Source organism: Syngnathus floridae, chromosome 1 (genome assembly GCF_059516105.1).
Source record: "Syngnathus floridae isolate MCC-2025c chromosome 1, RoL_Sflo_1.0, whole genome shotgun sequence".
NCBI classification, from domain to species: Eukaryota; Metazoa; Chordata; class Actinopteri; order Syngnathiformes; family Syngnathidae; genus Syngnathus; species Syngnathus floridae.
The window spans coordinates 5,865,762-5,880,018 of NC_142413.1; the positions used below are offsets into that span (position 1 = coordinate 5,865,762).

Here is a 14,257-nt window from a genome sequence, read left to right on the forward strand (position 1 = left end):
TGTATCTAACTGGGGGAGGGGGGGGGGGGGGGGGGGCGGTGTTCTTTCACATAATTATTGCCATTCGGTTCGGTTGAAAGTTTGTTTGTCGTCATCTTCACAGAGGACCAACAGTCTCAGTTGGATTTCCGGATAAAACAGAATTTAATACTCTTATGTTTGTGCACTGAATGATTTTAGGATCACACGTACACACTGCACATAAGGAGCATGGCGACCTCTTGTGGCCAAACGCAGTAGCCGTCATAAAAACTTAAATGGGCTGAAAAGGTACCTTTGACGGTTGTCTTTCCATTGGGTTCTGCGTTTGCAAATTCCTTTACTCACTTTGCGTGTGATTGTGTCTTTTCACTGAGGATGATTAAGTGTGTTGCATTGATGAATGTGTATTGAAGTGACTGATCAACATGTGATTGAGAAACACGGGGATCTCAACCTCTTTGTTCCACGGGCTTCCCCTGGACGTTCTTTCTCTTGACGACCGGTTGCCATGTAGTCTAAAAACTATGGTGGATGAAAGACAGCCCTTTTGGGGACAGCTGGGCCAGGTCCCCCCCGAACTTTCACCAATCCTGCCTCCAGTCACTCTGGAGAGATCCTAGGGGGGGCTTGAGTGGGAGGGGGTAGTATTGTGTTGGGGATTAGAGCTTCCTGTGTGTCAGCTCATTACACGGGTGGGATATGGAAAAGGTGGGGGGTGCGAAGGAGTGAAATGAAAACGAAAATGAAAGAGAATGTGCATGAAAAAGTATGACACGGGGGGGGGGTGATGGCCTCTCCAGCTGCACACACAATCACACTCTCACAACCTTTGATTACACACACACACACAAAACACTGTGGGCAAGAAAAGCTGAATTAGGCGCAGACAAAGGAACGTCCCCCCCACACACAGACTTCTCACTCACCTCCACTTCTCAATCCATCCATTCACATAGAGGCCAACATCTCGATCCATCCATCCATCCATCCATCCATCCATCCATCCATCCATCCATCCATCCATCCATCCATCCATCCATCCATCCATCCATCCATCCATCCATCCATTTTCTATACCGCTTGTCCCCACGGGGGTCGCGGGTGTGCTGGAGCCTATCCCAGCAATCGTCAGGCAGTAGGCGGGGTGGTCACCCTGAATCGGTTGCCAGCCAATCATGCTAACCTGTGCCGCCCTCTGCACGAACCAATAAACCAAAATAAATCACAGCGCATCACAGCAATCCAAATGATTCCACACAATCATGCTCTCCAGTGGTTGTTTGAAGTACAGCGGGAGCAACCGAGTATAATTTGATATGTTTATGAGAAACTATGACATCACTGGTTAAGTGCTTGAGCTATGCTAGCTAACGTAGTGTCCAGTGACAGAAAAGAGACAATGCACTTTTCACATGGCCATTATTTTATTACCTTGGAACATATATATATATATATATATATATATATATATATATATATATATATATATATATATATATATATATATATGGTTTTCAATCATTTGGCTGGACTGTCCAAAAGGGGGCATGGTTTAAGCGAAAGGGCTGGTTCAACAATCATCTCAGGTAGCATTATCCATTTACAGTGAGACATTCACGGCTGGAGATGCTGGAGCAGCACACGTGTTCAGTAGCAGCATCACAATTCCACAGCAAAAAGAACAAAACAAAGAGGATCGTGAAAGTCGGGGTGGATTTGCAGTGTCATACGGCTGCTTTTGGCGTGCACTTGAATCAAATATTGACCGTGCTGTCTGATATGTCGACAAAAAGACCTCGCCGTGCTCTTGGAAATACATCAAAAAGAGTCGAAAGCGAGTCACTACAACACAAACTATCCATCTATCTATCACCTGTATGAGATGAAGGGACTAGTAAAAGGCCATTGGCCTGACAAGAGTGCCATACTAGACTTGTCCATAAGTTCAGCAGGAAGCCTCATCACAAAGAAGCTTTGCTTCTGGGTCTGTGCCACTTTCTTTCTTTTCTTGCTTGGAGCCCGGAACCTCGGAAGCATCACTCTTGTTGCTCTCAGCCTTGGTGGAGGCAGGCAAAGCCACAGGGTGAATCTTCATGTGACCCTGTGAACGAGAAGCACGGCTGTATTCAATCATGTCATGCTACTGAATTTTCAAAACAAAAAGTTGTACCTTTAGGCCACTGCGGCTAGCGTACAGCTTTCCGCACTGGGCGCAGCTGTAGGGTTTGTCCGAGCGGGGAGGTTGGGAGCGCGCACCTGACGCAGTGACGGGCAGCTCCAGACTCTCTGAGCTCTCGTTCTCTGCTTCTGCTGCAGCAGGAGGTGGTGGCACCATGTTGTCTCTCTCGCTGTCACTCTGAGACGCGTCCGGCGGGACGCTGACGTCTACTACCGTGCTGCAAGTTGCTGGGCTTTCTGGAGGGCTTTGGGGATTTCCATCCGGCGTGCATTCCTCGTTGTTGTCAACCTCGCTGGTCTCATGGAGCTTTGACACGCACAAGGAGAATGGGCCGTCGCTAACGTTCATTGCGGCAGAAGCAGAGCTCACTGTGGGGGCTTTGCCAGGGCTTCCCACGTCAGTGTGGGCCAACTCTTGGGAGTTGTTTGAGGGGCTAGCGTCATCAAGGTTGGTGTCGCTCAGATCTAGGGGGTCCTCAAGTCCTACCAAATGTGCTTTATGGGTTACCGGTGGGCTAACGCTGGGTGCTGATCCCTCAGATTCCTCCATCTTGACATCGCCAGTGGCGGCGGTCTTGGAAATGGCACTTTTGGAGGTTGTGAGAGCCAGCGGAAGGAGCTGCTGAGCTTCCGACGGCGAGCCGCCCGGCTCGTTCTCTGCATCAAAGACTGCGCTCTCCATTTCTGTACCATCTTCTGCTTGCGTTGCATCTTCATTGGGTGGTATTTGCCCTCCGAGGTGCAAGCGGATGTGGTGCTGAAGCACCAAGGCATTGGTGAACTTGCGTGGGCACAGCGGGCAGGAGTTAAGCGCCCGGGAATTGGCCGGTCTGGCCCGATGAGTGGCCAGGTGGGCTCTGAGGCTGCCCTTGGTGGAGAAGGAGCGACCGCAGAGCTTACAAGGGAAAGGGCGATCTCCCAGATGAGTGGCCTGATGCAGGCGCAGGGCTCGCGCGCAGCTCAGCACCCGCAGGCACACCCCGCACTGATTGGCCACTTGAGCGGCAGGCAGAGGGGAAGCGGCGGAGACGCTGGCGGTCAAATTGGCGCCCGGAACTCCTTGGCTGGCGTTGGGACCGAGGCCGAGGGTGGATAACATTTCCCTGTGATAGGCGGCGGAGACGCTACTCAGGCCGTGACCGTTAGTGTTGGCCTCGGCCAGGGTGAGTGAGGAGGCAGAGGAAGATGAGGCTCCTTCCTGCGGCTGCTTCTCAAGCTTCTGTACCAGACGCTGCAGCTTGGAAGTGTCTGAGGTCTGAGCCAGAGTGGAGGGAGAGGAGGAGGGAGAAGAGGTGGACGCTTTAGGGAATGGCGGGAAAGGAAAGGGTAGCTGATGTGCTGAAGTCAGGTGGGAAGTGGACGGGTGACCCGCGGGCCGCAGAAGGGCCATGTGGTGAGGGGACGTGCCTCCCGGGAAGAGAATCTTGGGGAGGTGAGCCACGCGGGAGTAAGAGGCAGATGTGTGGAGGGCTGAGTGAGGAGGAGTGTTTTCATCAAAGCGCTGCTGCTTCGCCCCTTTAAACTGCGAGGAAGAGGATGACGTGGAAGCCGGCGGCATGGAGCTGGGTGCGCTGCCGACCGCTGAGGCCCGGTTCAGTTGTAGCAAGGAATGGGCTGTTGACAACAGCGCCATGTCCACGGAGGGCGGCAGAGGTAGAGAGGAAGGAGACGGCCGTGGCGATGTGCTGGACAGGAATCCCAAAGCCATGCTCTCCGCCAAGCTGGAGGGAACGCTTCCTTTCACTCCGTGAAAAGACTCGTCGTCGTCAGCTCGCCGCTTCCTCCGCCTCTGGACGGCGCTGGAGGCCGAGGCCGAGGCGCTCGGCGTCTGCTCCGAAAGCGCGGGGGGCAGCAGAGAAAGGGAAAGCTCCGGGTTCTGCTCTCGGTGGCGCAGGAAATGAGCTTTGAGGTTTCCTCGTGTGGTGAAGCGGCTCAGGCATACCGGACACTGGTACGGTCTCTCTCCCGTGTGCGACCTCAGATGGATCTGCAGCGAAGAGTCACTGCTCAGAATCTTGCCGCAAAAGCGGCACATGTGCTGCGGTCGTCCCGACGCTGAGGCGGAGCCTAGAGAGGACACGTACGGGAGATCTTGGGAATGGCTTCCGGCGGAGAAGCTAACACCGTTGCTGTGAGCAAATAAAGCTGTGTTGGACGAGGAGCGTGGCGGCAGCCCCAAAGACAAGGAGAGCGGGTGAAGGGAGGCCACGGACGAGGTCGACACGGCGGACGATATGGACGACGGTGTCCTGCTGCCGTTGACCTGCAGACCGCCTTGTTTGGAATGAGGCGGCTGGGCAAAGAGGGCCGACGGCAGGCCGCTTAACAGCGATGCCGCCGTCGTGGTGACAGGCGTGCCAGTTGAGGGGCGCGCCGGCGACAAAGACGTTGCTTTCTGTTGGCTCTCGGCCCCACCCGCTCGCAGGTTGCTCTCCTGCCCTAGGACGACGCCTCCGAGCTTCAAAACGTGCCTGCAAATTTCCTCCGTGATCTGCATCTGGTGTATTTGTCTCTGTTGTAAAACTCGAAGCTCCTCCAGCAGGACTGCGAGGGTGGGCGGCACCTGAAGAACTTGGGGACCCAGCAAGTTGGAGGCTTGCTGCTGAGGTGGGCTGTCACCGCCACACTGCTGTGGAAGGCACTGGGAGGATGACGAGGAGGTAGTGTTGGTGGAGGAGACACCCATGGTAGAATGTGACATGGCTTTGAAGCCGGACGTCTGTCCCACGGGGGGAGGCGAATGTGTCTGCGAAGACAGCGACGGGTGAGGAAAGTCCGGCGAGAGGGAGGAGTGGGTGTTTGGCAGGGAGCTAGCGAAGGTCGCAATGTGGTTGGGCCAGTGGGGAGGGGGGGAGCTCTCGTTGGGCAAGGAGGGCGCGTGGAGCCCGCCGGGGGACGGGCGAGGGGCCAAAGGGGGCTGGCAGTCTTGGAGTGATCTTGGCGAGGAGGAAGAGGACCCCGATGAGGTGACTTCGGACCCGAGAGAGGTGGATGGCGACTTTATGCGCAGGGGATCATCTGGAAGGAAAGAAAGGCAACATGTACCAGGATGCTTTTGCTCACTTGATGTTGTGAGCCACCATTTTAATTCATTTTCATCCCAGCCCTAAACTAGATTTGTACGCGTTGACTCCATATCACCAATTGTGTGGCCTTGTTGGGTACACATTGTTGTCAGATCAAAGTCACCTAAAGCGTCGGTTAAGAACATCTCACAAAAAAAACATCTCTGAGTATTCAAGTAGTAGTAGTAGTGTGTGTGTGTGTGTGTGTGTGTGTGTGTGTGTGTGTGTGTGTGTGTCTGTGTGTGTGTGTTGTCTCAAAGTCCTCAAACACACACACAAAAAGCTCCCAGTCCACCTTGTTGTCAAGGCAACACATTTCCCAGGACAATGGGCATCACCAAGACAACCCCTAACCCCTCTTAAACCCCCCACAGCCTCCACCCCCGTTCTGTCCCTGTCTTTCATCTCCCCATTTACCCTTCCCCCCTTACGTCACAGAGGAGGTCAAGGGTCAGGCCAGGCTGAGGGTCCTGGCACTGTCCGCACATTCTCATTGGTCAACTCATCTGACCTCTGCTGCTCAGGGGTCAAATTCTTTCAGAATCTTGAGCTCAGAGTGAGAAAAAAGCAAAGTGCATGTGTGCGGAGAAGGGGGGGGGGGGCAACAATGGCGAGAGTAACTTAACTATTCCCTCCTGCAGAGGTAAAGTGATTTATCAAAACTCAAAGCCTTTTGCATTGAAAAGTCCAACTCAAAGACCTAAAGTCTCCAATTAGCTGCACAGTTGCTCGGGGGGCTCACAAAAAATATTTAGCAATGAAGAATCCTATTAGATTATTTTGTAAAAGAAACTAATCAATCAACACTACATCAGCCAATTAAAAGTTTTGATGTAAAAGTGACAAATGGACATTGACAAATGAAGAAAGTTTCACTGTTTTGGTTTTAAAAGAATGAAAGTCGCGTTTATTTAAAAATAAACGTGCGTTAACTTAGATTATGAGGTGCAAAATTACAAGTTGTATTTTTGAAATGAACTTCTTCATTAAACATTATTTTTATAAAATTACCACTCAAAAATAGTCCCACATACATATCGTAGTTTTGTTTAAGTGCCGGGATGCCTGTGAGGGCTTTCTTTTGAAAAAATATCACTCTGGACAGAAAGTTTGAGCTCCTCTATAGAGAAGCAGGAGAAAGAGAGCAAGGGGGCGCCATTGAAAGATTATCACAATAGAAAGAAGGGTGCGAGATTAACCCCACCACCACCACCACCACCACCATCTAAACCCTCAACAACACACCGTTAAAGACCTTCATCAGCCTGTTGCTTTGGTACCAATGAGCAAGTCCCAAAGCAGAAAAAGCTGAATATCAAGGAAGACATTTCGATAGAGACACACGTTTGATTTCTTACCGTGAGCGAGCACCTTCGGGCCCCCCGGATCGGCGTTGACGAGATGTTGGGGTCTCTTCTGTTTCCGGCGTGACATGATTCACGACGAGCCAGGAGGAGGTGCAGGAGGAGGAGGGTTGCTGGCTGTTGCCAATGGTTTAGCGACGCTCCTCAAATGCATCCACGACAAGAGATTGAAAAAGTTCCTGCAAGTTTCCCGTGAAACAATTCGCTGGAAAGAAAAGGAGAGGCGAGAGGAGCTCTTGCAGGTCTTCATAAGAGACCGACCGCAGTGTGTATGTGTGTGTGCTTCACCAAAGTCTCCGCTCCCCCCTCACAAAAAAAAAAAAAAAAAAAAAAAAACTTGACCAATTTGCGCTCCTCCTCTCCCACGGCTTGCCCCGCTGCATGCACATGTAGCGAACACACACGCGCGCACACACACACATACACACACACACGTACGTACGTACGTACACACAACTGCTCCTTGTTCTGCCGTATTTGCATTTCAATGGCGTGGAACTCGCAGCCTCCCCTCTTCTCTCCTCTTGTCTCCCCCACGTACGGCGTCATTTGTCTCGCTTTGGCTCATTCAACAAACGTTGCAAATTTAGTGTGGACAGATAATTAAGTCGTAAGAGAAATTGAGGCAACAACTACAACAGGTGTTCCAAAGAGCGCGCTGTTTTTTTTATTATTTTGTCTCTCACTGCGGAGTCAAAAGCGAAATCAAGAGTTCTAAATGCTTATTGGAGGCAATGTGTGAAACGAGCGCGGCGCGGGTGCGCGCGCGTAATCACGCACGCAGGCATTAATGCATTTGAGCTCTATTTAAAAGGCAGCGAGCGAATAGATGGCAAGATGTGTGACAATGACGTGCAGGACACAGTTGAGTGAGCGTCCCCTCCCCTTCTCCCACCACCCCGCTCACTATGAAGCCCAGGCCGGATCCCGTGGCGCAATGGACAATGCTCCCCTTTCACCCCCTGTCACCTCCCGTACCGTATGGAGCTTTGGATAAAAGAAAGAGAAGGAGACTGTAGGGACATGTTGAACCTGTGCGAGGAAATGCACTGACCTCAGCTGCCAATTCATCCTTTTGGGTGAGGAGACTCCAAAAGCGAGAGTTGACATTATGCAAAGAGCATTTTATGTATGTGAAATATAAAATATATAACATTAATATATGTTGGTTGAGGCTGCTCAGTTTGTGCTTGTTTTTTTTATTGTGTTTTCAAAACAGTGCATTGGTGGAAGTAGACTCAAGGGAAAAAATAGCAACGGCGTCTGTCCAGTGCCTTTGTTAGTTTCAATGAAGGTGAACTCAGCAGGGCTCCTCCTCTTATCCAATCAGGTATCAGAATTTGTTGACATCATTTTCTGGCACCTTGCACGTGCTGAAAGTAAGTAATGGAAACAAAAGACTACAAGGTGTGATATGAGTGACCACTCTGATGATGCTACGGGCGCGTTCAGTGATTTCCGCAACTCGGCAATTCTGCGTTGTGCTACGTAAAACGCCTGTTTGCAGTTTTGCCTTGAAGCGCAAAATGTAAATTTGAACAAACTCCGACGTGAAGAATTGTCTTTGCTTTAGACTTGCAGTTGTGTTGCAATTAATTCAGCCAATTTAAAATTTTATCTTCAATCTCCAACAAAAAACAGATAACCTTTGACACTTTTCAAAGAATAACTCAATGTTTATTATGTAATACCTCAAGACTGGATTTGATCCAGTAAACCTCCAAACAGTTCAACCACTTCTATCTAGCAGCATGGCACATTCAACTTCATTTTGCAACCAGTTGATGCCTTGACAACAACATACGCTCAAATAAATAATAAAAAAAAGTCGCACGATGGCCGGGCATTATGTACAAAAGATGATAAGCGAATTGTGTCTTTTGGTCCTCATTCACTTTGAGGCTTGTAACTGACGGAAGTGACGATGAGACTCTGGGCGTTTTGAGTCTTGCCGTTGACAACGAGAAACAAAGGCGAGTCTACGCGGATGCTCTTGAAGTCAAACGACTGGGGGGGAAAAAAAATACAATGTCAGCAGGGGTGGGACTGTTCCGCGGCGGAGCCGTTTTGACTCACCGTGTCTTTGTGCGTGATACTGTGTCGTTTGACCTGCGGCTCAGGAACCACCACCGTGTCTCCGATGAGGACCCCCCAGCTGTCGGCCGTGTTGTACACCATCACCACCACGCAAGTCTCCTCGCTATCAATCATGCCGAACGTACTGGAGAGCAAAGAAAAGACCAGTGTCCAGTACGGACGCAAGAAGGAGAGAAGAGACGCCCGTACTTACAAGGCCATGCGAGCCCGGGACGCCAGACTGAAGACCACCTTGCCCATGGCGGCCACGCCGCCGTTGAGGCCGTGCGTCAGTGAGGACGACGGCCGTGGCTCCAGGCTCCCCACGCGGCCCGTCCATGAGCGGAACTCAGGGGAGGAACACGGGCCCAGAGACGACGTGCTCAGGTTGGACAGCATGCTCCGTAAACGGCGCGCCTTTACCTTTCCCTGCGGACAGTGTCCAACAGACGCTCCCTTCAACCCCCCATTGTCAAACCTCTTGCAGCTTTTACCTTCCGCTACTGTACGGCAAAATGTGCAATTCTAATTTTCTTTCTCCTCCATTTTCAAAAGTGTAATATCACAAGTGAAGATACAAGAAGAGCACGGCCACCTTTGTCTGGCAGAGTTCCGTGACGTTGTGGAGGTACTCCATCAGCTGCTTTTCCTTCTCCGCAGGCTCTGGCCAGCCAGGGTCCAAAGCGGCCGCCCGGCTGTAGCCCCCAAGCGCCGACCCAAACATTTCTTCGTACTGGAACAGGGTGGCTCGGTTAAAGTGCAGCTCTGGGTAACAAGCGGCAGCTCGATCCACTCGTTCCTGGCGAGGCAGGGGTGACATTTGAGCGTTGATTCATGTGTTGATTCATTTGAATATGTGGTGTGTACTAACAGCCTGCGCATAGGCACTTAGAGCTTGCGTGGACAACTGTGGCCTTTGTCCACAAGAGAAGAACAGAGAGACATAGGCGTTGCCCAAAATATCTGCAAAGACAAGTACGCAGCAGATAGCGAGTGAAAGATATCAGATATGAAACCGTCTCAACCGTTCGCCGCTCGGCACACTCACACCAGGATGTCCCGTCGGAGACGTCCAGTTGGACAGCTTGGCGGGCCATATCCACGCTTTCCATGACCTGTTTGCTGTGCGCGTCGCCGTCCGCCGCCGGGAGCTGCCTCAGGACCATGGACATGTTGCGCAAAGACACCTTGTTCTTGCTCTAAAAGCAAGCACACAATGGTGAGTAAAGACACGCCTCCCCCTCTCGCCACGTCATCGTGTACCTGTTGCAAGGCTCCCGTAAAGCAGTTCTTAGCGGCCATCAGGTCTCCCTTTTTCCAGTACTGCTCTCCCAGAATGTTCCAGCCCTCCACCAGGCCAGGCTCCAGCTTGACAGCTCGGGAAAGGCAATCCTCTGCCGCAGCGCTGAAATCTGGAGCTACGTTGAGGCACCGGCCCTTCTGCAGCAGGAACTCCGCTTTGTGCTTGTAACATTCTAGAAGGAGAAGCGTGGCATGCAGGTGTTTTTGCTCAACAAGTCACCCACATAGAACGCAGCAGCGGGAGCGCACCCGCTGACTTACCTTCTTTCTCCTGCAGCTTTTTCAGCAACTTTTCCACCTCGAGCGCGACGTCCTGTTGTTTCCGGTCCGCCTCCTCCACAGTGTGAGTCTCAAAGTAACAATCTCTATAATTGTACAACTCATCCACCAGCCCCTGGAACCGTCAAAGTAAGAAAGTCAAAGTGGTTAATTGTAAAATGCAAGTACAAATAATCCTACAAGTCACCCAGCCAAAGAAAAGGCATCAAATATATATTTGTCGCACGCACGCGCGCGCGCACACACACACACACGTTGTTTAGATGTTGTCCAGGGCGCAAAGATGACTGCGTAGAAGGTGAGCATAGAAAACACATTGTCAACGCGTACGTTATCACAAGTGGAAACACAAAAAAGAATTGCCTTGATATTTTGGAGTTCGTGTTCGTTTTCCTCCGCCATCTTCTCCAGTCCGCCACAAAAGAGTTAAGCTTGATAAAAAGTGTCACGACCTGAGCATTAAAGGCAACACTCTGCACTTAGGATGAGAATGATAAGGACTCATTGCCCCGTGAAGATTTTTTTTTTTTGACAGATTTGTTCCAATGTTGTCACGGGTTTCAGAATAACGATTTTCGACTATCACGGAAATGAGGGGAGTCCGTCTACCAAATCGATCCGACGAGCAACATCATCACAATCCATTCATTTGATCTTACGGTCTTTGATGTCTGGACACGTTATACGAAATTGCAAATGTTAGCAGAGCAGAATTTACGATTTTTCTATTGGGGCCGAAGTAAATTATTTTGATTCGGAAATTGGAAAATTAGTGAAAACTTTACGGATTAATACGATGCTGCCCGGACAATATTGAGATGTGCACCACGCGTTGCGGCTATCCGCAAATTCCGTAGCCCTCCGTTCATTACTGGCGTTATTTTTTATGGCTTTTTAAGCCAACTTTACAGCCGCCGCTGTTTGTTCAGGTTGCCATGTCGGACACATGGAGCAACATCCAGGCGCACAAGAAGCAGCTGGACTCTCTGCGGGAGAGGCTGCAGCGGAGGCGGAAAGAGCCGACATCACAAGTGACACAACTGGCCGCTGGTAAGATAATTCCCTTGCTGCAAATACGCTCCCTTTATTATCATCTTGTTTGCATTCATTTAAGCATTAATAACAATAATAATAACAATAAAAACATTTCGATATGTTTTAAGCTTAATTGTATCAAATCCAGTGCGCTGCAAATGATTAAAAAGCGACAGAACCTGCAATTGAGACCAACTTCGAAAGTCATGCCGTTTAACTTTGTGACAGAACAAATCTTATTTTTTAAATCCTAAAGATTGTTGTCACTAAAAGAGCATAATACAACGAAGCAAACAGGTGTTTGAAATGTCCCATTCTGTTCAGAAAGATCTGGAAATGTGAATGAAAAGTGTCATTGAGTCCTTTTTTCAGCCTCAAAACAACAATCGTATTCTATTCATTGTTGACTTTCTCTCCTTCCTCTTGCGTTGTGTGTCAGAGGTGGGTGCAAGTGCAGATGTTCCCGCGTCCAGGAGTGACAGCCCTGCCCCGTCAGCCGCGTCGGTGCCATGCGGCACTCGGGAGGACACACCGAAACCTCCTGACCCTGAATTGGAAAAGAGAATGCTGGCCTATTTGTCCGATCTGAGTCTCTCACTGCCCAAGGATTCCCTCACTGTAACAAAAGACTTGAATGGCGTGAGTTGAGCAGAACGTCATGAACCAGGTGTGTGGATGTTGCCTTCATTTCAGTGCTCTTATTTGCAGTCGGAGACGGCCATCGCTCACGAATGGATCCAGAGTCTTTTGCTCAAGTTCTCTGCTCAGGAGCTCATTGAAGTCCGGCAGCCGGCTATGTCCTCATCTTGTACGACGGTGGTCGTAGCGGTGGACCATACCAAATTATGGGCTATGATCGGATCAGGCGCCGGCGCTCCTCGGACGGGTGTCAAGAGAAAAGCAGAGGAGCAGTCCCAGTGCACGAGAAGTCCGGGTTTCTCGCCCTCGCTGCAGGGCCCGGCTTCTCCGCCGCGACCCGCGGCAGCTTCCGTCACCTCCGTTTTGCCGGTGGCGTCTTGGCAGACGGCGGGCATGGTCAGCGCATCGGGGAGTGGCGGCGACAAAAAAGGCAGGAGCAGTAAAAGCCAGTCGTCTCACGTGGACATGGAAATCGAAAGCCTGCTCAACCAGCAGTCCACAAAAGAGCAGCAGAGCAAGAAGGTCAGTCAGACAAGGCGGCCAGCGGGAAAAGTTTGTTGCTATTTCTGATGACTTCTGACGTGCATTTGATTTCTTTTTTTTGGTAGGTGAGCCGAGAAATCCTGGAGCTGCTCAATGCTAGCACAGCCAAGGAACAATCGATAGTGGAGAAGTTTCGTTCTCGTGGCCGCGCCCAAGTTCAGGAATTTTGCGACCACGGCACCAAGGAGGAGTGTGTCCGCTCGGTGGATACGCCCCAACCGTGCACCAAGCTCCACTTCCGGTCCGTTCGTTGGTCCGTCGCTTGGGTGACAACTCTGAATTGACTTGCCTCCCTTTGTTTCTAGCCGCATCATCAACAATCATACAGACGAGAACCTGGGCGACTGTTCCTTCCTCAACACGTGTTTCCACATGGACACCTGCAAGTACGTCCACTATGAGATCGACAGCCCTCCCGAAGCCGAGGGGAGCCCGGCGGGGGCCCAGCCGGGGGCCGCCGAGCCGGGCCTGCACGGCGACGACGCTGACAGCAACGTGGGCAAACTCTTCCCCTCTCAGGTGAAGTGAAGCGTGGTATTAAGTGCATAACGCCAAGCTGACCTTGCTCTTCGGACCGGCAGTGGATCTGCTGCGACATCCGCTACTTGGACGTGTCCATCCTGGGCAAGTTTGCCGTGGTGATGGCAGACCCACCCTGGGACATTCACATGGAGCTGCCTTACGGCACTCTGACGGATGACGAGATGAGGAAACTCAACATCCCCATCCTGCAGGACGATGGCTTCCTCTTCCTTTGGGTCACTGGCAGGTAAGCGCCACCTTTTGTCAGCGCTTTTTTTCTGGCTTAAATGAAAGCCTAGGCGGTGCCAAACTGAACAATGGCCATTTACGTGTTTGTTTTTTTTTCCCCGTCAAAATGTGATTAGAATTTTTTTTTCTTCCAGGGCGATGGAGTTGGGGAGGGAGTGTCTGAGTCTGTGGGGGTAAGTTGCGCCGCCGCCGCAATGTCTTCCGCAACTTGGCAACGCACATGACCTGACCCCTGTTGTGTCAGCTATGAGAGTATTGATGAAATCATCTGGGTGAAGACCAACCAGCTTCAGAGAATAATCCGCACCGGGAGAACAGGACATTGGCTGAACCACGGGAAGGAGCATTGCCTGGTGCGTTGACGTCAAACACGGGTCCGGGCCGCCGTCTCGGTGTTTCAAACGTGTTTGTGTCCAGGTGGGCGTGAAAGGCAACCCTCAGGGGTTCAACAGAGGTTTGGATTGCGACGTCATCGTTGCCGAGGTAATACGGCCACACTCTGGGCCCGCCTGAGAATACCGCGTGGTAACCGTCCTTTGTCTTCAATCAGGTCCGTTCCACTAGTCACAAACCGGACGAAATCTACGGAATGATCGAGAGACTCTCGCCAGGAACCCGGAAGATCGAGCTGTTCGGTCGACCGCACAACGTCCAGCCCAACTGGTAGGCGCCGCTAATCCTAAGTCTGTGTGCCCCCGCCGTGGTACTCATTTATTTATTTTTTTGCTCGTTCCCAGGGTGACGCTTGGGAACCAGCTGGACGGCATTCACCTCCTGGATCCAGATGTGGTGGCCCGCTTCAAGGAACGCTACCCGGATGGCGTCATTTCCAAACCCAAGAACATGCAGACGCAGCATAATTAATTTGGGCGTGGTGGGGCGGTTGACATCATACGCTCAGCAGGGCTTCCATTAGCCCTTTTTTATCCTCTACAACCCATGATTTATTCTTTTAATAATAAATAAAAATGATTTTGAGCTATTTTATGTCCAAATTTGACACCATTGAAGTACAATGACAGG

General features: G+C 51.1%; 3 protein-coding genes across 4 annotated transcripts; 1 reads left to right on the top strand and 2 right to left on the bottom strand.

The window, feature by feature from the left end:
* Window positions 1-1,498: 1,498 nt before the first annotated feature.
* Window positions 1,499-7,347, bottom strand: LOC148403672 (uncharacterized). Of its 2 annotated transcripts, XM_088374213.1 has the most exons (4): window positions 7,040-7,347; window positions 6,584-6,794; window positions 2,153-5,178; window positions 1,499-2,083 (listed from the first exon to the last, which is right to left on the bottom strand). In XM_088374213.1, exons 2-4 carry the CDS (start codon window positions 6,657-6,659, stop codon window positions 1,928-1,930), a joined length of 3,258 nt encoding a protein of 1,085 aa, XP_088230339.1. In that variant the 5' UTR covers window positions 6,660-6,794; window positions 7,040-7,347; the 3' UTR covers window positions 1,499-1,927. The 2 variants fall into 2 exon arrangements, with proteins under 2 accessions (XP_088230339.1, XP_088230330.1); XM_088374204.1 differs by lacking the exon at window positions 7,040-7,347 and having other exon boundaries at window positions 6,584-7,007.
* Window positions 7,348-8,244: 897 nt separating this feature from the next.
* Window positions 8,245-10,866, bottom strand: ttc5 (tetratricopeptide repeat domain 5). The gene is made up of 9 exons (XM_088374453.1): window positions 10,610-10,866; window positions 10,229-10,361; window positions 9,929-10,140; window positions 9,714-9,864; window positions 9,537-9,628; window positions 9,261-9,464; window positions 8,880-9,094; window positions 8,666-8,810; window positions 8,245-8,596 (listed from the first exon to the last, which is right to left on the bottom strand). The coding sequence occupies exons 1-9, from the start codon at window positions 10,646-10,648 to the stop codon at window positions 8,477-8,479; spliced, it is 1,311 nt and encodes a 436-aa protein (XP_088230579.1). The 5' UTR covers window positions 10,649-10,866; the 3' UTR covers window positions 8,245-8,476.
* Window positions 10,867-11,040: 174 nt separating this feature from the next.
* On the top strand, window positions 11,041-14,216 carry mettl3 (methyltransferase like 3). The gene is made up of 11 exons (XM_088374393.1): window positions 11,041-11,296; window positions 11,721-11,920; window positions 11,990-12,442; window positions 12,529-12,704; window positions 12,769-12,982; window positions 13,045-13,232; window positions 13,369-13,407; window positions 13,479-13,587; window positions 13,652-13,717; window positions 13,785-13,897; window positions 13,972-14,216. The coding sequence occupies exons 1-11, from the start codon at window positions 11,182-11,184 to the stop codon at window positions 14,096-14,098; spliced, it is 1,800 nt and encodes a 599-aa protein (XP_088230519.1). The 5' UTR covers window positions 11,041-11,181; the 3' UTR covers window positions 14,099-14,216.
* Window positions 14,217-14,257: the final 41 nt, after the last annotated feature.